The 25,755-nt window shown below is 39.4% G+C and overlaps 1 protein-coding gene across 1 annotated transcript in view; it reads right to left on the bottom strand.

Annotated features, from left to right (window-relative positions):
• Positions 1-8,845: 8,845 nt before the first annotated feature.
• The window catches only part of cnbd1 (cyclic nucleotide binding domain containing 1), a 44,530-nt gene continuing 27,620 nt past the window's right edge, over positions 8,846-25,755 (bottom strand). Inside the window, exons 4-11 of the mRNA XM_036585863.1 lie at positions 23,889-23,980; positions 23,627-23,764; positions 23,273-23,405; positions 16,797-16,903; positions 16,385-16,535; positions 15,559-15,626; positions 15,292-15,351; positions 8,846-9,041 (exon numbers count right to left, since the gene is read on the bottom strand). Coding sequence (XP_036441756.1) covers positions 8,916-9,041; positions 15,292-15,351; positions 15,559-15,626; positions 16,385-16,535; positions 16,797-16,903; positions 23,273-23,405; positions 23,627-23,764; positions 23,889-23,980 — 875 coding nt within the window. The 3' untranslated portion in view covers positions 8,846-8,915. The remainder of the gene's footprint in view (positions 9,042-15,291; positions 15,352-15,558; positions 15,627-16,384; positions 16,536-16,796; positions 16,904-23,272; positions 23,406-23,626; positions 23,765-23,888; positions 23,981-25,755) is intronic.

Here is a 25,755-nt window from a genome sequence, read left to right as displayed (position 1 = left end):
AATATTATTACCTTTGATTTTGTTCATTTTTGTCTATTTATAATTTAAATTGTTAAACAATTACTCCTACCTCCTGAATAACAAAATAACATAATATTAGCCTACATGCTGTTTGTTACAGAAGCTAAAATGTCTAGGAAATCTCTTTTCACCATATATACACCATATATACGCATACTTAGCTGCATACTTAGTAAAGGAAAGCTGGTGTTTATTATTTGGTATCCCCTCAAATAGTCTACATTTTCAAGGCTATGACTGTTTATTGTACATCATGTAGCACTGCATTCCCAAAACACTACATGATGTCATCATAACAAGCAGCAATGTAGTCTGCTAACTCTTACTTTAAGCAACAATGTCATAGGATCTATTTGATTTGCCATAAAAAAATTCTTCAACATGTGTCAGTTCCCAGTGTTCACCTAAAAGAGCCTGCTCAAAGTGTCCCCCCCCCCATTCACAAGCAGCATATCACTAGCTCCCCACCCACTCTGGTTTATTTGGCTTATTATTACTTATTCTGGAACAATATAAAGCTGATAGCTAACATAAGAATGATAGTGTTGGTTGGGGAGTGCTGGGCTAACGTTTAGCATTCATCTGTCCTCTCAGCTATGTGCCCACCTGAACTGATTACAAGGTGAAAACCAAAAACTGCAGGTGAAGGGAAAAATGACCTCTCATCTGTTTATCTGCTGCACTTAATCAGGCAAGAGAGTCTGAATCTGACACAGGAAGCCACAGGAGCTTAGGGATTTTCTACAAGAAGCAAAACAGACACTACAGTGCATTATACGGGGGAGGGTGGGCAATACAAAGCCAGTCTAATTAATCTCTGTTAAATGCTCTTTTCATCCTGCAAGTGTTTTGAATCTTCTCCTCCAACTGGGGGTCACCTGTGAGTGATCCTCATAGAAAACTCCCCTCCTCATTTCCACCTCTATTGCCTTCCCAGAAAGACGTGACAATATCATCCGTCACCTCTTTATTGCAATATGCATTAAGAACACCACTACGATCCAAACAGCATCACCTTAAGCTAATAGTGTTTTCCAGTCCTTGTACCACATCCTGCATTTCTAATTAGAGCCCAACACACTTCTTAGGTTAGGGAAAAATTGATTACAGTTTCAGCATTGCTGACAGCATTTGTTTTATTGTGCTCTCACTTTGTCACCTAATCAAGTCACCCACAGATGGGTTTTCTTTGTACTTTGACATTTAATCTTCAGCAAAGACTTTCAGAAAAAGAACATGAGGTGAGGAGTACTACAGTATAAGTTAAAAGAACACATTTGGATAAATTCCTCATAGCAGCCAGCCACGGTGACAGGGCAGAGTGGTGAGCAAACAGGAGCAGGGCTCACTTCAGCAGCCAATGTGAAATATTTATTTCAGAGGGGAAGAGAGAGGGCACAACGTAAATCCTCTGACAAGCCTCTCCAAATCCGTCACGTTCTATTAAATGCTGTTTCCGGAGGCCCACTATTGGCTGATGTCAACTCACCTCAGATTTCAAGCACAGAACACGATGAGTTGATGGCAGCTGGAATGGGAGGCAGACTAAGTGTCATAAGTGATAGCACGCAATCAATCAAATAGAGTGCTAGTTATCATCGTGTGCTGAGGCTCACTAATGGTGATGCTTCTCATGTAGTTATTGCTCTACCCAAAATGTTCACTCCAGTCAGCACCAGAGCTCACCTTTCTCCAATTTTGATTTCTGTTGATGGGGTTTGGGATGTGGAATGCAGCTATTTTCCACCCAAATGCTTTGCTGAGCAATGTAGATAGAGCTGCATAATCAAATTCTCACAAAAATTCCTATATTGGCTAATAAGAAAGCAGTTGGAATCTAAAGGGAGGTAGCTTTAGGGTGTTTGTTGTGGTCAAACAGCTCTAGAGGGTTTTTAGTTTAACCTCTTTTAACAGCAGCCATAAAATGCAAAAAGATGGAAGTTTTCGAAGTCCCTCAGTTAAACTACACATTTTTTCTTCTTCAGTAACATTCATGGAATGTATTTCAGTGGATGTTGAAACAGATTTTTCTTGAAGTTTTGTAAATCAAAACTGCAACAAAACTAGATTTTTGTCTTAACGTGAGAAGCAAGTCAATATTTATAAAAGTGTTCTTGCTTAAATGCTTAAATTTTATTTCATTTTTTATCAAGAAAGCTGCAGCTGCAGCATCCTTTATATCTCAACACAGCTGTCTTTGTGTAGAAATGTGAACGGTTTTCACAGCAGAGTGTTCTCACCCCTTTGCTTTCACCCCTCATTGTTCGCTAGCAGCTCAACACAGAGATCCAACAGTATCCCTGCTAATCTGATAACTGAGTTATCAGGAAAAATCTTTGATTATTTTAATTAAAACTATTGAGCTGAATCCTACTTTACCAGTAGAATGATCATTAAAGGGTCTGCAGAAAGAGGCCACAGGGACAACACCAGCAGACTGACCAGAAGAAAGAGTATGTAGGCTCACTTATTTGAGTAATTCATACACTACTTCCCATCCCTGCTCTTTTCTTAGTTTTGAAAACAAATAAATGTGCATGGAGGATATTAAAAGAGGGGTTTTATTGCTCTTTCTTTATTTCCCTAACGTTTAATTGTTTTCAATTCCTCCTCCAAGGGAGCTGTGCTGAGTGGCTGCTGGTAATTTGATCATTTCCTTCTTTTTGATTGTCAGGCGCTGGTGGATTAACTTTCTAAACAATCGCCTGCTTTTGGATTTACAGACTTAACGGCCCCACTCAAATGCTGAACTGGGATCTTGGCTGGGAAAGTAAACTGTTTGTTTCTCACATCCTCAGAGTTACTGCAACACTGGACAAAACACATGCTTAGCAGATGCAAAATTGTCTAGATCTGTGTGTAGTAAAGCCAGAATTGTCTTTTAAAGAAGTCAAAATAGAATTCCAGTGTAAACAGAACGACCAAGTCCACTGTTCTCTCCAAAACTCATATCCATCACTTTTCTTTAAAGTATTGTCAATAGCAAATGCATTGAGGCGTTCGACCTCTGTCTGGAAAGAGTGTCTACACCAAATGGTTGGACTCTGTCTGCTTGGATGACAGAGTGGGAAGTGGCCGTATTTGTTTGGGACTGACTTGAAGTGCATATGGTTCCACTTTCCTCCAGTGCCAATGGCCTAGAAGCCAGCCACTCTCTCTCTCCCTCCCTCCCTCTCTCTCTCTTTCTCTCTGTTTCTGCTCTCTATTTAGAATCACATTTAATAAGGTCCAGGCGTGCATGACCTTACATCTGCCATATGCAGAGGAAAACTGTCCAGTTTAATAGCTATTGATTGGAAGCTTATCTCTGATTTTACAACAGTTATAAAAAGGTAGGGGTCTGAGGATATTTTACCAACTCAAGATAACAAAGGTCTGATTCAGATTTCCATATGTTTCCCAAATTGCACAAGCTTCAACCTTGGTTCCTGTAATTCTCTACTTCAAGACCACAAAAAAACACCAAAGAAAGCCATGTTGTATCATGGATAAACTTTTCATCAGCACTCCTTTAATTAATTATTGCTATTCATGGAAGATTCTCTGCCAAACTTCTGGGAGCAAGCTACCAAACCAACAAGGGATGGTGCAATCTAATTTGTGACATAGGAAACTTTCTGTAATTTCTCAGTTAAGTAAATAACTGAACTCTTCAATTATCATAATGTATAAAGCCTGGCACTCTTTCAGTTCCCATGAACACTGCACAAACTTAGCCAATGCTAAATTTAACCACTCAGCAAACCAGACACTTTTACTAAATTTAAACATTAGAAATTAGAAGTAGATCATTTATGTCTGTGTACCTTGGATGCAGATAGAGACATATTCTCATGTGGTAGATTTCTCTGTCAGAACTTTCATCACGACCTGCAAATGTATTTCTAAAGGGACTGCTTCTCTTAAAAGTGTTCCTCCATTGCATCAAGCTCATGCTAGTATCAGACCATCAAATCATCACGCTTGGTGTAATTGCATGGAAATACAACAGGAATGTGCAATAAAGCAGCTGCAGAGGTTTGACATAGGCAGCGTGCTGTATCACACCTGCCTATCTGAGCACTGGCAGGAAATGAGATGGGAACGATAAGGGAAAGGGAGGAGAGCCTCCTCTACAGCGCCCTCACAGTGCTGTCAAACACCAGTCATGACGCTTTATTTCCCTGGTGCATTTCCAGTCATGATAAAACTCACGGTAATCTACAGAGGCAGATGAGCTAGAGGCATGGGGGAGATTCTGTAAGAATATGTCAAAAGTCTCAGTAATGAACGCATGTGAAATTGAGAGCAGACCCATGGCCTTAGCATGACCCACTTCTCCTGAAGTCACCCCCTGTCTCACATGCCTCAGGCTGTTTAGCATAGTTTCAAAGCAAGAGTGAGTTGAGATCACTTGAGAGCCAGCCACTTTGAGAAATGTGAGTAATATGGGGCACAGCACTCACAACATAAACAGTCTATATGTCACACAAGGCACCTTTCATGATGTTAAGATTGACTTTGAAATGTAAATGCACAGCATATGGTGTATGTCAGAGCAGCCTTGAAGGAAGCAGGAGAAATCTCTGCAAGCATTATTATCTGAGCAATTCCACTCTATATGTACAATTCATATGCACCTCTCCATTTATGCTGATTTACAAATGCTATCGTAAGAAAAAGAAATGACATCAGAAAAAAACATAACCCCAGTCTAAACAATAGCTCACATGGCTTCAAATAAATATTATGGAATTAGTAAAATATTGTTAGTTTCTGATGCGTCATAGAGAGCCGACAAAGCTATTCCCATATTATTACGAACAGAATGAGATTTCTAGACACAGATGATAAGCATCTAATAGGAAAGAAGAACAAAGGCAGTTTAAAGGGTGAGCCGAGTAGCCAGTCACAGACACATAGATTTGTTGTTTGTCCTGTGTATTAATGTAAGGTATCTGACATAATGCGAGGTGGCAGCTGGGGGGGCTGTGAATGTACCATGGAGGTATGATGGATAGAGCACAGACCACGGAAGTTGGCGTTCATTAAGAGGGAAGGCAGACACCATGCCAGGGTAATTGCAGTGTTTATCCATTACTATTTCCGTTCATATATCAGCCACAGAGAAAACAATGGCGGATGTCAGCGGGTGCATGTGTGTGACGCAGCCCTGCTTCCCATCCATTTGCTTTATGTCTGCATGGAGCCATCGCTGCCGGCTAACATCAATTTTGAGGTCAACGGGGCAATGATAAATAAATCCAAACGCCAAATCCAAAAACACACCCATCGCATCTGTTGCTACAATGCATACTGTATTTATTATTGCACATGAATCCATTAGTCAAATGTGGGCAAGTAATGCACTGAGCAAACAGCAGACATACCAAAACAAGACCCAATCTCTCCAAAAAGTACAGTGGAAGCGTGCGCTCTTAAAAATAAAGGGGCCGAAAAGGGTCTTTTGGAGCAATGCCGTAGAACAGTGGTTCTCAAAAGGGTCCTCTGGGACCCCTAGACGGTCCATGTTTTTGCTCTGTCTCTATGTTTTGCAAGTTAGATTGGACAAAAGAGACGTGGGAGTTTGATGCATGCTCTGGCCGAACATCACTGCTATACAAAGAAGTAACTGGAGAGTGCTTGGATAGCACAATTAGAGAAAAAAGTCTATCTGAATAAGTGAAATGTAATGGTATGGCATAATACCATAATTCGCCAAGTAGAATAAATTAATACTTTACTAATGCCAGGTGGAGCCCGGTATTGTAGAATCTTGATGCTTACATCTTTAAGCTATATTCCTGGAAGCAAGCACAACCACCCAGAGATAAATCAGCAGATAGCCACTGTGATACAAACTTGGGAAGGTGTTGTATTAGCTGTGAAAAGGACAGCACTCAATGTGCTCTACATCTCAGGCAACGTTAGCATAATGCTGTACTTAAATCATCTATATCTAAATAACAAAGAAAGGCAATACCCTAATATAGAGCCAACCTCACTGCCAGAAAGTGAAGTAGTGACAATCCTTGGTAATACTGGGAAACTCTAAATGAACATGATGCTACGCACCATAGATTCTATGAACATGCTTTGAATTAATGGATGGGAGAATAGAGAGGAGAATAAAAAAAAGTGGTTCCAGTGTTGCTGTCATTCACCTATTTAACCGCTAGAGAATTGAGCATCATTTTGAAAACATTATGTAAGTTTTGGGAATTTGGTTTTCTGGTGTATAGCTGTACATGCACACAACATGCAGAAGAACATTTTGTAATGTCGGTTGGGCTTTAGACCCCTTTTAATGGATGAATCTGTTGACTGCGAGTGAGCTGAAAGAGTGTTCAAAGAGAACATAAAACTTGGTGAAGGACATTTCTTATGAGGATGTAAGTGAATGATCTACTATTGTCATCATATCTTTATCAGTATAATGTTGATTTTGCATTTGAGACCTAAACGTCAAGTCAGAACTTCTTTTCCGATCTGACGCCTCTGACTTTAAAATTAGCATTTCAGGCTTTACAGGGTGACTCACAGCACACAATATTTGAGTGTGTTTTTTTCTCCTGATTCAATAATGCTACTTCTTTCTAATGTAAAAAAAAAAATCTTACATGCACCTTTAAGTAAAGTGTTCATTTCCAAATAAAGTTTTGGGCCAAAGGTTAATGCTTCTAAATAACTGTTACAATTGGCTAATATTTTCTTTTTACTGTCATTTCTATTTTGAAAACTTACATTTTTAAGTAAATATGAGTTTGTTCAAAAACAAGCAAACTTGCTTAAAACGTTGTAGTAAAGTACACTATTATGATTTACAGTATACCTTTGGTTCCCCAAAGAGCCTTTCAATTGATGGGTTTAAAAAAAAATTGTAAATGAACTGTGCGAACATGAGGAATGGTTTCAAGGAACCTTTACATAATATAAATATTCTGTATCAATTAAAGGTTTTTCCTACAACTGTACATTCATACCAGAAACATTTAGGATCCTTTATTAAAAAGAGTATAATGCTGACCTTATATTTGAAACTTTTTGACAATGTTTTCAATAGCTGTCACTCTATAATGTTCTTTGTGCTTAAAATAAATATTATTGAATTTCTGAAGGGAAACAGAGCCAGTGTGAAAAGCTGCAGTATCACCCAGTAAAATGGAGCACTTTCATGTCAAGCACAAGGTTTTATGTCATCATCATTTTGTTTCTAATTAATGATGCTGGAAAGTAGAGCAGGCCCGCATGTCCAGCGGAGAGGGCATGTGAAGTTCATCCTTTATTTAAAGACCCGTCATCTATTTCCTCTCCTCATATCCTGAGGTGAAAATGGCAGTGCACCTACTGACACCTCTCTCTCCCCAGGCCTCCCTCCAAACACAGGAAATGGCCTTGTCATTTCCTTTCTCACCTCACACGCACAAACAAATACTGTACACCTCCTCTATCACACCAGCCATTAGGAAGGCTTTGAGCGCATTCTCAGTCACATATCTCGTATCACTATATCTCATGCAGAAGTAAGCTAAAAGCCACTATCACATTTTATCTGATGTTGAAATCTGGACATTTTAGGTTGTGGAGTTCCTTGAAGAAAAGCAGGAAAAAAAAACACACAAATCACACAAAAAAACAACCATTAAACAATCCCACATTAAATTTAAGCACTGCAGTCAGCCATTAGATCTAAAAGCAAAGAGTGCAGGTCAGTGTAGTTCAAGGGAATCATTTGAGGGTAAAAAAAAAACTTAAAAAACTTAAAAAATGGTTTAGATAAAGAAAAGATTTTGAGCTGTTTCCTAAGGAGGTCTGAGACTAACCAGTCCCCAAGAGGGTCACTGAAGGTTTCCCTAACTTAAACAAACCTAACATATTCTGGGCTCAAAGTTTCCATACAGATTTACTCATGTAAAGCTGAGGAGGCTAAAGTGGAGGCAAAGCACTGTCGAAGGTCAGCCCAGCCTTACGGCTAAATCATGATGTTTTATAGCATGTAGACCAGACATAGAACAAGCCATTCTACAGTGATTTAAGTTCCCTTGGTTTTCCTTGACGTCTTCTAGTCAATGGCCTTTTCATCCATTAACATTTTGGTTTGGAAGACATTTTGCATATCTGCAGAACATGCAGTGACAGAGACATGAGGAGGAGGTGAAATCTGCGTTTTGTCTCCGTGAATGCTGCGCAGGCTCTAACGCTGTCATACACAGATTCAACTGTCTGAATGGCAAATGAAAAGATGCTATTTGCCCTTTTGTCAAAGGAAGAAAGCCAGTTTGTGGGACTTGCGATGGTAATTGAAAGAGCCTTCAAAAGAGAAGCACCAAAGACAGGAAGAGAAACAATAGGATGAAAATCCTACTTTAGGGACCATGTGACGAAGATGGTGTCAGTCAGCATGACGGGGTCTTTGTGGACTTCTGAACTGACCTCCTACGGATTTTGACTCAGGCTTCAAACATGAGGGCTCTGACTGAGTTAAGTAGGAGCACACAGGGTCTGTCCGGTTCTGTCAATCTAAGTGGGTTAATTACAACATTATGTTTCCATCCTCCGAGTCCCCCTGGCAAGCCTTACGGAAGCACTGTGGTGCAAGCTGGCTGATTGAGAATAATTGCATCTTGTTTGAAAAGCTTTTGAAAAAGACACAAGAAGGGGGGCAGTCTTTTTTATAATGGTGTAGAGTGCAGTTGTAGGGGTTTTTTATACAGCTGGAAGGAGCAGAAATACAGGCTCAAAACAACGAGTGTCTCTTGCTGACAAATGCTACAGTCAGTGTCCGTTGTAGGATCCAGGAAGTCATGTCTACCAAAACCAGCAAATTAGGTTTGGGCGACTTGGACGCCTAAGAGTTCCAATGAATGTTTTTCTTCATCATTAAAGCGTCAGACGTGTGTGCGTGTGCGTGCATCTTATGAGGAGGGAAACATGGAGAGCTTGTACTTGTCAGCTGTTTTTCTTGGTCCTCTGTTCAGTGTCCATTTGCCACACCCCTGTTGAATACTGTTGTAAAATAGAGCATCAGACAGCACTCGTTTCTGTAGGGAGAGAGACAGTGGAAAAGAGAAAATATATGCTCAGAAAAACATAATAGTACATAATGTGTCTCATTTTGTATAGCACATTGCCAAGTGCTAAGGATCAAGTCCATAAATCATCTCAAAAAGTGCTTGCCTCAACATTTGTAAATACATGAGGCAGATAACAGCGAATACAAACTGTCTACACAAAGAAAAATAGGTGCACAGTGTCAGACAGTGCGCAAGACCAAATTTACAAGGCAATATCTCCATATAGCCCATTTCTCCTCTTATCTAAAAGTGATAATATTGTTTATTTCCAGGGCCAGAGTGACACTGCCAACATATTTACGTTAATGTAAGATTTGCATTAACACAGACACATATATCCACACAAAAGGTTAACAAATAACACCACACATAAAACTTTCTATCTATAATTTTATGGACAGAGAAATAATGTTCTTAACTGTGATTTAGTTCAATGCAGTGATTCTCTAACTGGTCCTAAAGGCTCCTCAGACTGGTTATACTTTTGCCCCAACCTAACTTCCAATGCTTATGGATAGAATGAAAACGTAGACTTAGGAGGGATGGGTTGGGGTGGATGGGACCAGTTTTAGAACCACTGCTTTTATTTATTGACATTATATTCCTAGCAATTCTGGACCATTTCTATTGGTCCATTCACTATAAAATGTTCACATAATGTAAAGGGCAGCTGCCTAAAGAAATCAAAGTAAAAAAAAAAAAAGGTTACAAGGTTTTGATGGTAACAATATACTGTACGTAGCTTTTGCAATGGCCACTTGTATAAAGAGCATCATGACGGCACCAATTTGGCATTCATGTCAGATTGGAGTAGAACAAGTCTCATCTACAGCCTGCTCTTTATTCAGCCTGTTTAGTCAGCTATTGATTAGTTCAACTCAGACAGCTTTGTCACAGGAATTAATCTGTGGTGTGCCACAATTCAAAACAAACAGGGTCTGCTCTTTGTTACTTTCTGAACTACTGCAAGGTCATTCATTTAATTTATTTCATGGGCTAAAGATTTCACATCATTATTTTTCTATTTGATATTTGGTTTCTTCTTTGTTTCCAATTTTAATGCAGCCAGCAGAATGCTTTTGCATGTTAAAGCTATTTTCCTTTTACATAACATACAACTGTGATTCCAAAAAAGCTGGTATGCTGTGCGAAATGTAAATAAAAACAGAAAGCAATGATATGCAAAACCAATTAAGTTAACTCGCAACAGGATTGGGTATAAAATAAGCAGAATGGCTTAATCAGAAGTAAAGATGGGGAAGGGTTCATCACTGTGCACATGGCATGGCTGATTTGCACATTTGTGAAGGCACCATTAATGCTGAATGATATATACAGGTTTAGGAGCTACATATGCTCCAAACTGTCATGTACTGAAAACACTGGGGCATTATGAAAAGAAAACTACAACAAATGAGACCCTGAACTGTTGAGCAGCAGAAATCCTATATCATGCAACAACAGGAAACATTTCACTTTCAAAACTACAGCAAATGGTCTCTTAGTTCCCAGATGCTTAGAGTGTTGTTAAAAGAAGAGGTGATACAACACAGTGGTAAACATGCCCCCGTCCCAACTTTTTTGACACATGTTGAAGGTATCAAATTCAAAAGTTTTCAAAAAATACAATTTCTCGGTTTCAACATTTAATATGTTGTCTTTGTGCTATTTTTAATTAATTATAAGATTTAAATGATTTGCACATCATTGCACTCTGTTTTTATTTACATTTCGCACAGCATTCCAACTTTTTTTGGAAATGGGGATGTAATTAGAATTTGAATAGAAAGTGTCAAACCTTTCTATTCTAAGAGTTTAAGCCACTAAATTGGTTTTAGTGTATATGCAAAAAGAGTATTATCGTACACTAAAATTAAAAAAAGTTTTAGTAAATGGAAACTAACAAAACAGAGAAATTAAACTTAAATGAAACTACTAGCCTACAGTAGTAGGCTAACAGAATAAATAAAAAATAATCATTATCTTATTCTGTCATACAATTCTGTCATCTATTGTTTTCATAAGCTCATGGTACTGCAGGTAGAGAAGTTTTGTATATGAAACAGCAAAAGTAATTTGACTGATACAGAGAGATGGAGCCCTCTATGTAGAAGCACCAAAAGAGGTGACAATTGAGACACACTGGGTCCCCTCTATGCAGATCACTTTGGTATAACTGTAACAGCTGGACTTTGACTTGGCTTATGAGCTGTCAGCCTGTGTTTCTCTTTTTATGTTTAGCAGTTGCAAAAAAAAAAAAGCGAAACATAAGGTTTTTCATTTAGGACCAGAGTAAAGTAATTAAATGCACAGAATAGCCAGCAAACACTACCTTTGCAACCTTGTTGTTAAAACCAGAACCACTTCCACATGTTATGAACAAGGACAGGCTTATATTAACTCCTGTAGAGAACTCCCCCCTACCCCATATTCAGCTCAAATCCTTGGCCCTGAACATTCGCAGAGCACCAGCGCTGCTATGGAAGAGTGGTGCTTCATATCTATAACACTGTGTGTCCTTGTCTTTTTGTAATATACCAGTTACAGTTTATTCTGTACAAAAATAATCAAAAACAAAAACATAAAAAATGTGATGTAAATCCATCACGTTCAATTTAACAAACTATATTCCACATTGTTATGTTTAATGCTGCTTGTTTTACCCCATAAGATGACAGACATCTCATAACATTACAAAACCTGTGTTCTTAAATTGCTGTAATATGTACGTTTTCTGTATGTGCTTCTTATATATGTATTTCTATGGTCTAATTTCTATAATGTGCCATGTGCATCTTTAACTGATGCATAATTTTAAAAAAGTAAAACTGAAATTAATAAATGTAAAAACTAAGTAAAACATCTTTGTTAAATAAAACTGACAATAAAAATGCAAAAAAGCTTGGAACCATCTTTTAAATATGAAGTGTTCTAGATATTTTATCCATTGATTAATTTTTAAGTTAATTCTCAATGCTGAACAGATTTCTCTGTTATTAGCTCTGTTCAATATCCAACATTTTTACAGCTTCCAGAAAATTGTTTGAAAAATATAGAATATCAGCACCATATTATAACTACTTAGTACATGTATTTGTAACAAAATCCAAAGTTTTCCACAGTTGTGTATATAGAATGGGAAAAATTTATATTAACTTTGATATTTAACAGTGTAACAACAGTGCTCTGGTTTGGTTTGTGAGATAAAAATAGAAAAGGTTTGTAATTACATAGTTTGCCAAAGGCACAAATACTTTTCACAATAATTACAGTTCTTTAGAAAAGTACAAGTTCCAGTCACCTTTCGCTGCATGTGTCTACACAGACAGTATCTGACAGGCTTGACGATTGCAGTCGAACTTATTAGGTTACCATTCATTCTAGTATACCAGAGAACTCACACCAAGCTTGAACACTGCCTTTCTGCTCACCTTAATATGCCATATTCAAAAATGGAGTTAAACCACATCAAAGCTACAACCAGTATCATAGAAAGCTACTATAAAAACAAACTTCATGGTATCACATTACCATCAGGCTGAAAAAAGTGATCCATTAAATCTAGTTCCAGCATGATAATGCACCATGGCACAAAAGGCTCTCAAAAGGGTTTAATAAACATGACAATGAGTTCAGTGATCTTCAGTGGCCTTCACAATCACTGGCTCTGAATCCAATAGAACACTTTTGGGATGTGACAGAGGGGGAGATTTGCAGCATAAAAAAGTACCTGAAAGATCATGATGCAATCATGTCAACATGGACCTAAAGCTCAAATAAATGTTTCCAACATCTTGTGGAATCCACGCCACGAAGAACTGAGGCTGTTGAGGCTGTTTTGTTTGTACCCAAACACACTTTCTCAGAGTATGTACTTAATGAATGACTGAATTAATGATGGGTGAAAGAAAGTAACTGATACAATTAAGCTAGAAACATACTTCTAACCCTATTACTCTACAGTCTTGTTCATATCTGTGCTTGTGTCAGTGTGTGTAATGTGCAGTATGAGTGCACTGACTGGTTTACCATAGCCACATTCCAGTTCCTTCCCCCTCAACAAAGTGAAGTCTTCCTTCCTCAAGCCCTTGTTTATTCCTCAATTGTTATGAACAACCCAGCTAAAAATGCTGCACACATCCACCGTCCCACATCACACCACTAACAAACACATGATTTAGAATAAATACACAGAGCCATTTAATCCCAGTAAAGAAGCAAGAAGCTTAAGCAGAAATGTCTATCAACTAGTTTGAAAGCGAAAGTACCAGATGCTAGGGAGAACTCTCACAGCTACATTTGTCACGAACACGCTGGGTCTGACAAATGAGATCACTCAAACACAAGCAAATCCATCTAATTTTAGACACGAAAAATAAAGCAAGGGAAAGGAAACAAGAGTTTTGTACCATCCGTTAATCTGTCAGATTAGCCATTAAGGCCCCATAATTACCAGCTGCTAAAGAACAATTCCATCACTGAGTGTTAACATAAACTGTGTGTTTTCAATACTTACAAGCTCTGTGCTCCTGATGGGAGCTTTATGGCATGGTCGTTGGGTAAAAGAGGCAATCAAATTACATGTGGAAAACAAGCGGTTGCTGTTCAGACAAATGGCACGCTGTTCTACTGTTCATATGGAGTGCATATGAGAGAATGGAATATATGATAAAGAGAAGGTTGAGTGGGGAGAGGAATTTGATATAGGAGGGTACAAAAGGGGTCAGGGATGGGATAATCATGTTCAGATTCATACAGGGAGTAGACTGCATTTGGGATTGCACGCAGGTAGACATTACAGTTACACTGGTATATCTGGTATGGCTGCCACAATATAATATTACAGGCATGTCGTTAATAATGTAGGAGTATACATCTTCTGAAGATCGAGGCAATGAGTATTTTACTAGGGAAAGTTATGTTTTGTTGTTTCTATGCGATGCTTCTATATTTTTTATTTAAACATTAAAAAACGAAAGTGTTCCTTGAGCACTGTAATAGAGAAACGAAATATGTACAAATTTATGTATGTAGTATGTATGTATATGTATGTATGTATGTATGCACATATGTATGTATGTATGTATGTATGTATGTACATATACTTATGCTTATAACTCACTCATTCATATTTAGTAGGCTTAAGATTCCCCACAAGGGGGCGCTATTAGCACTCAAAGAGCTTTTGGTGCTTTGCATTAATGACACTGTGTGCCCTAGGTTTTTTAAGAGTGTATTAGACAGCTAAGCTCAGTACATTCTTTTAAAACCATCTTTCTAATTTAAATTTTCATATTTTTTTATCTGTGCCATTGTTTTTTACATTTTCTTTAGATTTATATTGTGTTTATACTATTTTTACTTATTTATTATGTTATTGTTATGTTTATATTTATTTTACAGCTGCTACTTCTGTAAAAAGTGTTTTTTTCTTCTTCTTCTTCTTCTTCTTATGATTATTATTATTATATTATTATTATTATCATCATTATTATTAGTAGTAGTAGTAGTAGTAGTAGTAGTATATTATAAACCCTTCTAGAGCTGCTTCTACCTCCAGCCCTGTCCATCGAGCACAATGAGTGTCTGTGAACCTGGCGCTCCACTGTAGACCACACACAATAATATGACAGAGCTGGACAGCTGGGCTGGGATCGGCCGTCTCGGCCTCTTGATAGACTGAGCGTATAGTATTCCTGATGAATCACACACTAAACCTATTCAAGCACTCCAGCACAGTCGCATAGGAAAGAGGCCGAAAGACTATAGTCCTGCGAAGCTTCCAGACCAGGGTGGGTCATGTCTATCTTCGTTAGAGCGACAGTCCAAAAGCCGAGCGGTGTAGTTAAAAGCCTCAGGGCCCAGCTAGCGTACCTAATGAATCGCCCCCCAGAGCAGATTCTACCAAGCAGTAAAGTACATCAGTTTTCCTTTGTCGAGCTGGCATGGAGACATGGAGAAAGACAAAAACTGAAAGGGGAGTTTGAGATCTGTGAGAACAATGGGGGAAGTAAAAGGAAGTCTGGGAATTAGTAATGCTGATGCCTCTCATAAAACAGTGCCAGATTTTTTTTATTTGGGGGAAGGAGAGTTGAATAAGATCCAGGGCTTGGCCTTACTTGTGCATCCAGAAGGTATCCTATGGCAACAAAAGCCCCTGAGCTTTCTGTGAGAAAGGACACAGGATCAAGTTTGGGTCAAAAGCAAAGAAACCTACCTTTATGTGATCCCACTCTTTGCTCTTCTCTTGTCTCACATACTCCTTATTTATCTCCTCCTACATAAAGAGAAATAAGCAGATTGAAAGTAGACTGTAGGGAGTAGAGAATGCCAAAAGCAGCACAGCTTGCACTCATTTTCCCAAGTTTTAATTGAACATACAGAGTCAGTCTGTATGATGAAGGATCTCTGGCTTTGCACATTGACTATGTGGTGAAGGTTGTGTCATGTGCCGTTCTATCTGAAGCTTCCCACGTCTCCTCACCTGACTAAGCTTTCCACATGTGGGCTGCGCTGTCTGTAGCATTAAAGAGATGGTCACTGAATCCAGCCCTGTGTGAAACATAGACAAGAGGAAACAAATCACTGTAGGCCATAACTCAGATTTACACTGAGGTCACATATGGACAGTCACTTTGTCTATGGCCCATCATAATTGATTTCACAGTAACTCCAAAGAGCATCTCTGAATTAAGGTGTACCTTCATAATTCACAGCATATCATGAACGATAACATTGTCAGCCTGAAGGCCGATCCCACTCAGCGCAGGGAGGTGGGTTGAGGTAGGAGGACAGCAGAAGCAGCTGAACCTATCAAAGCTGATTTAAGATGGTACCTTCTGCTGAGGTGCCATGTTCTATAAATTCGGTTGTTAAGCTAGTAGTGCTATTTTTGCATTTTCACAATAAAGGCTCCTAAATAGTCATTTTTGACATCCAGTTTTAGTAAAAAAACATATTAGACCTTTACATTTGGACTTTACATAAAGGTTCTTCACAATCTCATTCACAAAATTGTTCCTTAAAGAACTTTCTTTTTAAATTGTGTTTTTTTAATAAAATATAGTGCGACGTTATAAAATACATTTTTAAAAACTTAAACCTACCTACCTTTTTTATTTGTACATTGGTTTGTAATTTTTGCCCATGGCCCACCATAAGCATTACACTTTAGCCCTCCAAGACAAAAAGTGTGAGCACCAGTATTTTATGGTGTTGTTCCAAAGAGTCCTTTTTGCCACCTTTATTTTTAAGAGTGTGGGTATAATGGCAGACTGTAGGTGCACTGAAGTTTGTGGTGACTAACTAACCTTGTAGGGCCTCTGGTTGGATGATTCCAGCCTGCACCTCTGTGGCAGTGACAATAGTGCAGGGAGAAGGCTGCTCTTGCAGAATGCTGACCTCTCCGAAAGATTCCATGCAGCCAAGCTTCCCGACCACAACAGACTTGATCCCCCCACCCTACAAATCACACAAATCAGCAGCTCAGCAAGACAAACTGCAGCGGGCCTTCAAATGAATCAAGCACAAGGTATGGTCTCATCTCTGGGATAGGGTGAACCTCTGCTTCCAAAGGAGAAAAAAAATCGATAGGATAAGAAAATAGATGACTTATCATATCTGCTCAAAGCTATCTTTTCTATTCCGCATGGGTGCCTCAGCTATGTCAGATCAAACAGCCTGGGATGGTGTGAGGGCAGAGTTTTTTCTTTCTTCTGACACCTTTTTTTTTGCAGGATTGATCAGGGAGCCGATGTCCTGGAGGATGGTGCACTCGCCTTCACGGATGTAGGCCACAAACGGACACACCCTGCCTTCCTTCACCAGCACTGCACAGACACAACAAACAGATTTATTTAAAAGGAAAAAAAACTGACAGCGCATCTTCTCTTTCTCTCGCGATCTCTCTTTCATTGATTCAGGCATGTACATACATTAGCACTAATGTGTGTGTTAGTAGTTAGTAGCATAGTTAGTACTATGCATACACATTAGAATATGCAGTCATTGAGCAAACGCAATAGCTGTTAATTTATTTATTTATTTGTTGATTTATATTTACGTATTTATTTGTATTTGCTTGTTGGTAGTAAAAGATGTAGCTTCTGTTTCTAATGATGTCATCATGACTGTTTCTTCGTGGTTTTAGGCCAGGTGCTATACAAAACTAGCACAGAGCTATCCACTCCCAATATAATGAATGAATCTCAGGGGACAAAAAAACACACACACAAAAAAAGTGGTCAGAGTGAAGACAGGACTAGAAAAAAGCGGTACACTGTAAATGACAGAAGTAATCTGTGTTTGGCAGAAGCCCCTAAAGCAGCGGATTATTTCTTCATGTGACAAACCTAAGGTTGGTTTGTGGAGGTGAGCATTAAATTGATTTACAGCAAGCCTTTAATGGTGGGGGAAACACTGTATATCAGCCCTGACAGGTGTTTTTAAATCCCATCTCTGTGAAGCAGAGAGCTGGACAAACCAGGCCCATTTGTCTGCTTGGTGACAGCAGCCTGGGCTTCTAAAGTAGAAGCGAACAGCAGGATGGGGAGCAGGCAGATTCACACCCAACACCAAGTGTACTCTCAGAGCTCAGCGTCTTCCTCTCTCTCCCCCCTCTCTCTCTCTCTCATGCATCACTCCTGAAAATCACACTTGCACCATATCTCTTCTACAGCCATTGAAAAACTAATGTCCGGATCACTGGGGAAATTACAGTGCTTTCCTGTAGATGCGCTTAATCTTCTCACATGGCCAGACTAACAACATTAGCTTAGAAATTATTTTTCTCCGCTGGGACATGTACGCATGTGCTGTTTAGATGAAGCACATAACAGCAGCACTGATCCAAGTCCTGGTGCAATAAGCCGTGTCCTGGAATGCATTTATGTCTATATGCAGCAAGTCTGTATATACGTCTGCCATGTTTTATATTTACAAGGTTTCCCATTGACCTTCTCCCATTGAACTTAAGCATCAAGGCTAACCCTGGTCTAGTTTTAGGCTTGTTCTTCATGTTGTTTTGCCTGTGCTTGCAGCGAGAGGCCTTCTGCAGTGTGTGTGGGCAGTAGGCTGACCACACTCTGTGGTAGATCTCATCCAAAGCAGAGGGAGGCCTCGTCTATATAAGTGGGGAATTAGCCAATCTAATAGCCCCCTAACAAGGAGCCATTACGATATTTGAGCTTCTCATTTCCTCTAATGAGGGCTCTGAAATAACAATCCCTGCATGATATATAGCCACATTTGGACCTGAAGAACAGAACGGAGGTGAAATAGGTACAGAAGCACTCTGATAGATGAGAACTGTCATAAATGATACAAAGCAAAACAAAAAATGATTTTGTCCTGGTTTTGCAAAAAGAAAAACACGGGTGTTCTGAAGAAGAGAAGAGAAGAGAAGAGAAGTAAAACAAGTTTTACACATTCCAGAAATGCAGATACAAAATGTAGGTATGCAAAATCACTTTAGTGGGTGAAAAATGGCACAGTATAAATTGAATACATTTACAAAAACATCTCCTCAGATTAAATTCCCCATAAACCCCAGCTAACAGGCTATCTTCTAGAACTGGCATCCTGGTACTGCAAAGGCTGCTGAGGAAGGGAGCAGCTGGAGGGAAGTGGCTGGGGAATGTGGCTCTGGTCCTGGTGGCCCAGGTTCTTCTCCCAGAGATGATGCTCCAGCCCAGCTGGATGAAGGCAGGGCAGCTGCTGTCTTAAGAAGCCAATACAACCACTGATGCAATCCACACAGACAGTGGAGTATTGTGTACTTTTTCTCCAGTGCTGAAGAGCACATTAGATTCACTGATGAGGGCTCCATTCACACTCACAGCGCTCTGGAGGAGCTGTGTTGAAGAGAGTCAGTGGGCTGGATGAGGTGAACTCACAGCCCTGACTATTTCAGTTATTCTCTTGATTCTAGGTCTAATGCAGTTCCTACTGGACACCTTTGCATATAATTGTGTGCTGGCAGAACAAATTCAGTTTTCCCATGGACTGGAATTGTAAGATGCAATCTTCAGTGCTGATGCATGAGAAAGACTGCTAGAGAGAGAGAGTCAGAGAGAGAGGTGTTCCAGCCTTGCTGCAGAGGAGTAGGTGTGCTTATTGTTTCACCGCGCAGCAACAAATGTAAGCATGAGAGACAAGTCAATTATAATGATGCATGTTTTAGTTCTATGAAGACAAAGATCATATATTGTTGGTTGATGATTTTACCCGTATGGGTCAAAACATTTTTTCTGTTGTTAATATAAACAATTTTACAGATACAAAGGCAGAATTGTATACAACCTTTAAGGAGCTCCCCTACATTAAAATTACAGAACAGTATGTTACTGATATCTGAAGACATATCCCAGTTGCATGTGCACTTCCATTTTCGGTACCAATTGCAAGGTTCCGGGTTTTTCACTTCCAAACAAACAATGTTTTTTTAGTCCTACCACTTTGTAACTGACCCACTTTCAAGTAAGATTCCAAACCATTTGACTGTATTTTTAATGGTTACAGAGATTTGTTTGCAATAAATCAGTCACAGGTAAAAGTCATCAAATTTGGGTAACAAAAAATTGAGTTACCTAAGGTTATATCCTGGAACACTTTCATGAAGCTGGATAAAAAAAAGACCCTAGAAGAAAAATAAATATAGCCAGAAGCATCAATCATCAAGGTCTAAGTGCAATAAGCTAGTAAGGGGCCTTTTGGCAGATAAAAGATAAAGACTGTCAATCACAGAGTTTAGAAATGTGAGATCTTTTAGGATGATTTTCAGTAAACAGAAATGCAAAGAAGAATTCTAATTCAAACCGACTGACCTAATGACTTTGGGATAACATATAGTAACGGCTTCGCAAATAACTCAAAATAGCTAAATTAATTTGAATTTGCTGACAAAAGTTGTATCCAGAAACTTGATTGATAAAATAAATGAATCATTAGACTTTCACTGCTTGTCTTCAAGTTACACTGACCAATAGTGGCACTATTTTCAATGCTCTCAAATCTGTTTGCGCACTATATCACCACTGATGGCCAGGTCAATTTTGTAATGCGTCATCAGAATGATATATGTTTGTGTAAAATTTGATGGTGATCAGGCTAAATGTTACTGAGCTTTAGTTGTGAGTGAGACAAGTGAAGCTCAGCAGGTTAATGTGTGGTGGTCATGGTTGGGGAAAAATACTATAGACGTTGTTTTAAGACCTATTTCTAGACAATCAGCTGAAACAGCTTGTTCTGAATCTGAAATGTGAGTTTTTTTCAAGACTGAGCTGCTCTTAGACAACCTGTTAGAGGCCAGTACCAAGATGTTGTACGCTAAATTTGAACTTGCTCAGGTAAACAGTTGCTGAGATACAGTTGCATGTTATAGCACCCCCTACTGACAAACCTGTGTCAAATTTGGAAGGTTTCCTTGCAGGCCTAAGGCATGTGTGCATGTGTCAAGTTTTGGGAGAATCAATGCTTTCTCCATTCTTGAACAAGTAGACTGAATGTATTCCAAGACCAGTTACATGAAGGTCTGATAAAAAACCTGGGACTGCTACATAAAAATTGGTTCAGCATATATCTAAATTAGCTTGACATCAAAATGTTTGGTCCTTGAGCCTGGCAGAAACAATTTTCATAATGCTGACTCACTGTGCAAGCTAGAGATGGCATATCGGTAGTGACAGGTATTGGTTGTCCAGCCTGTAACAGCAGCAAATGCTGGATCGTATATCTAGGATCTGGATCATTTATATTGTTAGTTGTGTATTTCTTCCTGTGGGGGAGTGCTTGAGCAGTGTGAGCATGTCAGGCTATTTTTAGATGCTCATCTGAAGCAAAGGGCTTCAATTAGAAGTGGCTCATTTTAAAGCTTTGTCGTTTTTAAAGAGAAAGTACTGGATCGGCTTTGGTATTGACTGATGCAAAAAGTTTCAATGCCAGTGTTGATATGAGAAAAAAAGTGGTATTGTGCCATCTCCAGTTCAAGTACCTTTCCAGGATTTGGTGTTTCTCCACCTTACGATCGCTCTCCACCTTATGTTAGTGTAGTGTAGAAAGATAATATGTGGTTAGATGGCTAGACAGACAAACAGACGGCTGGACAGAGGAAAGAGGGAGAGAGAGACAGAGAGAGAATGAGAGATTTGGTTCCTCAATGGAAGCTAGTGCAGAGACATGTCACAGACATCTCGCTCCAGGCAGTGGCCACAGAGTCACTCCATCATCAGCCCCTAACTGAGTTAACATTCAAACCCTGACCTTTCCTCACTCTGAATCATCACACACACACACATTCTTCTTCATCACGCTCTCACACCCAGCATAGCCTTGCTACACGGTTGAAGCAGAGGACACAGACACACACAGAAAAATTACAGCTCTGTAGAGCGGAGCAGAAGAAAGGCCAAAATAGTGCACTTCCATTATAAACATGTTACTATAGCTGCTATATGGGAGCGAAAAACATGAATCATCCTCATGTAATTTATGTGTAATGAGCAAATGATGGTCTTGCTAATTGACAGCCAACTCACATCATATCTGTCTCATAAGTAAGAGTGAGTGTACTCAAACACACACTTTTCATACTCAAAACTCTGAGGCAGCTAAACGTGCATTAAACCTCGAGCTGCAATCAGCGCTCTAGATGTTTCTGATCTTTTCAGTCTGCAGTATGGCCTTCACTTAAGACAGGTTAAATCAACTATACCATTATCCATCACAGTTTCCGCCTCACCCCTCCTCTCTCTCCTTCTCTCTCTCTGTCTCTGTCTCTCTCTCTCCATATTATGCTGATAAGGGCTGCTAGCTTGGGCTGGTGATAGAGGTAGAGCATGGAGGGAATGAGGGGAAGGGAGAGAGAGAGAGAGAGAGAGAGAGAGAGAGAGAGAAAGAGAGAAACCTCCTGGCATTGTCAAATGGAAAGCAGTTCCAGATCAGCCAACCCTCCTCCATCGCAAATCATCTAGAGTCTTAGTGCTCTCGCCTGTCAATCAAGTGTCAGGTGCAGACTCTGATAAGACCCAATCAATCCTGTTTTTCCATTCTCCCTCACCTGTCCTGTTAAGCTTTCTCTCTAATCATATCATCCTTCAGAGGTCTGCCTCTGAATCTCTCTCTCTCTCTCTCTCTCTCTCTCTGTCTCTCTCCCTCCCTCTTGCTCTCTCAGTGATAAAAAACAGCGGTGAGATTACAGCCTATCTCTCTCATGAGTGAGGCTCATCTTCACTCTGGACACACAGCCAGCTCTGATACATAAGCCCCTGCTCATTCAGAAATAGCAGAGAAAAAATACCAATGCAATGATAGCAAATTCCAATTTTGGTTAGAATTTACCAAAGAAAAGCATGTCAGATGGTGATCATAAGCAGTATCTGTGTGAAAGCCTTTATCAAACCAAATGAAGATGTGCCTGGTTAAAGAAGGCAACTGGGGGATGCATCCAGAGGGCTGACAACCGGAGTTGGGGCTGAGCCTTGAGGAGAACACGAAAGAGAGAGAGAGAGAGAGACAGACAGAGAGAGAGAAAGAGAGAGAGAGAGAGAGAGAGAGAGAGGATCTGCTGTGGGGAGGAGATGATGAGATCGGAATGAGCTCTCTGAAATAAAGAGTTTAGCCATGGCGCCTTAGTTCCGTCTAATATCTCTATAGACCCATGCCATATGCCTGCCTGTCGCCTCCAGAAAAGAGAGTGAGGGGCATGAGAGAGGGAATGGAGCACCAGGATGGAACTAATTTGCAGTATTCCTTTTTCTTTTTTTCCCCTGTTAGACAGCATGGATCAAAGCAGCCAGCATACATGGCTACAATGTTGTTACAGCACTGAAGTCGATACTGGGAACATCTGGGTTTACTAGAACCATTCTCAAATACGCAAAGGCGCTCCCTCAGACACACACCAGAGTGCACACACACTCACACAAGTCATGTCTGAGTTTTAATCTTTTCTCCAGTGAAGCAGAAAACAAAGTCCTGTCAGTAATTAATTGCATTTGAGCTCAGTACTGGAGGAGTTCTTCTCTTGGCACATGATCATATTGCGGCTCTCTTCACAAATAAACTCTTTCATTAAGAGTCAATCTGGGTTTTGAGGACGGAAAGGGATTAGCTAATTAAGATGATCATCAGCTCGCAGCGCAATGAATTAAAGGAATCTAGATGTCAATCTGACAACTATACATCAGAAGAGAATGCCTTACCTTGATTGGCAGGGAAAGTCTTCAGCTGAATGAGTTTGGCCAGGTGGTCGATAGAAAGTTTGGGCCAGTCAAAGTAGAACTGGCAACCCTGAATTAAAGACTCTTTCATGGCATAAACCTGGGCCGAAATCTCCTGTAAAGAAAACAGAAAGAAAAAAGATCACAGACAGTGTCACTTTTGAGAAATGTCTATTAGCTAATTTCTTTTTCTCACTGTGCCAGGCTAAAACAGTTGTTTTAGAAAAATCATTTGATTTTCATTAATAATGAAAGGCTTAAAATAATTGTATCATTTCATCTTTGCTGTGATTTGCTGAGATGGTGTTACAGATCACAGCTGTGAGATGCACTAACCTTCTTCAGCTTAGCATATCCAGAGTGAGAGATTTTGAGGATTTCACAGGCCTCCAGGGTCAGTGCATACTGCGTGATGATGCCAGTGTCTTCAGAATGTGGAGGTTCAAAAGACCCAAAGAAACCTCCTACACCAATCTACATTACAAAAACAAAAGAATCTCCTCATTAAAGATTTGATCTAAACACTTAGAGCATTAGGAACACAATAATGTTTAGGAAATAGGTGTAAGTGCTTATTTTAAATATTTTCAGTTCTCACTGCAGGTGTTTTCTGGTCTTCTATGGGGGCTTCACGGGTGTATGGTTTCACTGAGCCCTTCAATATCAGGAAAAATCCATTGTGTCCAAATACTGCCAAGGGAAGGGGGTGAAAGAACATTTGAGAAGCAATGTGCAAACCAAAAAAAACCCAAAAAAAACATGGGAATGCTTTCAAATGAGTGGAATCTTAGTTCCTTTGTGTTGCAATGAAATTGTTTGAACTGCAAGCACTAGAAGAACTAAAGACCCATAGCCATAAGACATTTAATTCATTTACATGCACGTAATAATCCAATAACTGCAGAAAATCAGATTTTGTCAGTAATTCGATCAACGCATTTATATGCACTTGAGTAATCAGATAATTGGAAAACTCTGGGTCTACATGAGTCAGACAGTAATCAGATTTCTGCTTTACAACCAGCCAATAAACTCACAGAAGAAGTGGTGACGTAAACGTAATATAAAACTCAAACTTTAGGCTGCAGCTTTTTTTTTTAAAAACATCGAGTCACTTTACCTGTATATATGAATTTACATCATCTAGAAGATGAAGAATATTTAAATCCTTCATTTCATCGAGCATGTAGCTGGTTTCAGTGTTTGGCTGCCATCTTGCGGCAACGCTGCTTGCTTTTTTCCGGTACTTTGGTCTGTTTTGCACATGCCCAGACTGAGAAATCCGAAAGAAATTCAGGTAAGAGTTTACATGCACTGAGAAAACTGATTACTGAGCTAAAATCCAGCTCTCTTTATCAGATTTCTTAATCAGATTTCTAGATCAGAGTATGGTGTTTACATGGCCATTTGAATAATCGGATAACTGCACAAATTATTGAGATTATTGGATTACTGAGTGCATGTAAACGCATTCATTGACTCAACAATGACAGTCATCGGCTAAGAAGCTCAGGCCCTGTATGGCTCAGAATGGACCACTGCTTTATACAATGGAAGTCGAAAATTATTGCTCACATGCACGTCACAACTAGCTGTGATGTGTTTATCCTGCCTGCTCTTAGGGAGGTAAACCACAACAAATAACACACTTTCCAACATGACAATGCAAGATGCCACACAGTTTGTTAAGTGAAATTTAGGCACCATTCATTGAGATCTTGAAATGTGTTGAGAAGAAAAATCCAACTGCTACAGATGGTCTGTGGATAGCATTGAAGAATTTGTGGGAAGTTAAAGTTATAAAAGTAGATATAGAAGTGTGATAAAGCAGTGTGTGCTTGTGTTTAAAACTAGGTGACCTTCAAACTGCTGATCAACACTACACTGTCAAAAAGAACTGCTCAAAGCCTGAGGTCCTCTTGGCTTTAAGACAACCTCATACTGCTTAGTCATCTTCTGTCATATTGAAACATCTGTAATTTATTGTAGTATACAGAAGCCTCCACCACTAAATATCTATCTATCAGTATTGTCCACTTTTTACTTTATGCTCCTACTGCCACTTTAACCTTTCCATCATTGTTCCATCATTTCATCACTTTTGGAGTTTAGAACAGGATCTCCAAACCAGAACATGGTCTACAGTCAAAGGGTTACAATGACTTTGTGTTTGTCTTATCCCAAATAAGAGGGAAAGAGAGCAAATGTATGATGAGAGACTTTAAGAGGGAATCTCTGCCTACAACTTTGTCTAAACACTACTAAATAAGCTTTGAAAGGACAAGAAAACAGCACTTTCCTCTATTGGTTTCTAACACGTTGCACCAATTTCCACATTAAAGGCAGCAGTGTTAGCTTACGGGACTAGCATAGCACAGCAGCACAGATATCAGAATTAGTAATGATCTCAGAGAAGTCAACACATAGTCCTATACCAAGTGGCAATGTATACAGTGGTTCTCCCT

This window comes from Colossoma macropomum, unplaced genomic scaffold, assembly GCF_904425465.1.
Source record: "Colossoma macropomum unplaced genomic scaffold, Colossoma_macropomum, whole genome shotgun sequence".
NCBI lineage: Eukaryota > Metazoa > Chordata > Actinopteri > Characiformes > Serrasalmidae > Colossoma > Colossoma macropomum.
The sequence above is the reverse complement of the archived record's forward strand: the minus strand, read 5'-3'. Positions and strand labels throughout refer to the sequence as shown.